The following is a 1,195-nucleotide window of genomic DNA, read 5'->3' as shown; positions in this document are numbered from 1 at the left end:
AAAAAAATGCGGCAGATTTATGAAAAGAGCTGTAGTAAGCGCAGATCAACGTCTTTGTGATTAAGCTAACTATACAAACAGGCAATTAGTGTATCCTTATCCTTCATTCCAGAGACGTACTGGAACTGGTATCCATTCAATTTCTGGAGTCTGGGGCCCGACTGCTAGCGCACAGGTTAACTTCAGTTTTTTTTTTTTTTAGGTTTGCCTCGCAAGTGACTACTGGTATAAAAAAAAGAGGAAATACATGTACTTCAAGGGTAGTTTGCTGATATCAGCATTGTAAGCTTGAAGATAATCAAATGGCAACTGCAAAAATTAAGCGATTTCTGCGACGTAAGATAATTGGAGCTATTATATAGAATTCAAGAACGTGAATAATTGATCGTAGCTATTGGACCACAACCTGCAACACATGCGTTAATCTAGAACATTTAAAACATCTTGAGCCCAGAACATGTTCATCCAGCATATAATGATCTGCTGAATATGGATTTTTACGAATAGAAGGCACCTTTCTATTAGAAGACCGCCCCTATATTTTCGAGAACGTTCCAAAAATGAAAGCCTGCTTCGAATAGGAGACTGCATTCTGATACATAATTCAATCACAAACTTCATTTTACCATGCGTCAAGCAATCGACATCACGAAGAAGCAAGAGGCTATCAAGTGGATCGGCGAGCAGGGAGGTGGTGTTGCAAGCCGCGCGGCGCCACACTTTCGCAAGTTGGGGTGGGACGTTGATGCCTCTACTTTTCGCAAGTGGTGGCGCAATAAGGAGGGAATAATGGCCGCCCAACCGCAAACTATCAAGCCTGATTGACGAATGGGAGCGCTCTGATAACGTGGAGTACATCGCACGTGGTACTCCGCGCCCACCGTCAGTAGAAACAGTGTGCAACTGGGTACGAACTGCCTGGCGAGAAACTTTGACGTCTGTCGTATTGAACTCGATCGAGGCCGCCGGGTTTCATCAGAGCCCATCGCGGTGGTCCATATGGAACCACGACGTGTATGTGTGGTGATTTCAGCAACAGTCGGGTAGCAATGAAAACAGCAAAATGCAGGGTCCGTTCAATGTGGGACATCGAAATTGTTGCGCAATAAAAGTCCTCTACGAAAAGTAGACCTCTTGTCAAAAATGATAACTTTTAGGAGGCCACTAATAAATACTAGACCGGCTACTATTCGTA

At 43.9% G+C, this 1,195-nt stretch overlaps 1 protein-coding gene across 1 annotated transcript; it reads left to right on the top strand.

Annotated features, from left to right (window-relative positions):
• Window positions 1-627: 627 nt before the first annotated feature.
• Window positions 628-1,027, top strand: PPTG_09795 (hypothetical protein; the record flags this gene model as incomplete). The annotated part of the gene is made up of 2 exons (XM_008905581.1): window positions 628-734; window positions 817-1,027. 2 exons carry the CDS (start codon window positions 628-630, stop codon window positions 1,025-1,027), a joined length of 318 nt encoding a protein of 105 aa, XP_008903829.1.
• Window positions 1,028-1,195: the final 168 nt, after the last annotated feature.

The sequence above is a fragment of the Phytophthora parasitica genome, assembly GCF_000247585.1.
Source record: "Phytophthora parasitica INRA-310 unplaced genomic scaffold supercont2.21, whole genome shotgun sequence".
In the NCBI taxonomy this organism is placed as follows: Eukaryota; Oomycota; class Peronosporomycetes; order Peronosporales; family Peronosporaceae; genus Phytophthora; species Phytophthora nicotianae.
The sequence above is the reverse complement of the archived record's forward strand: the minus strand, read 5'-3'. Positions and strand labels throughout refer to the sequence as shown.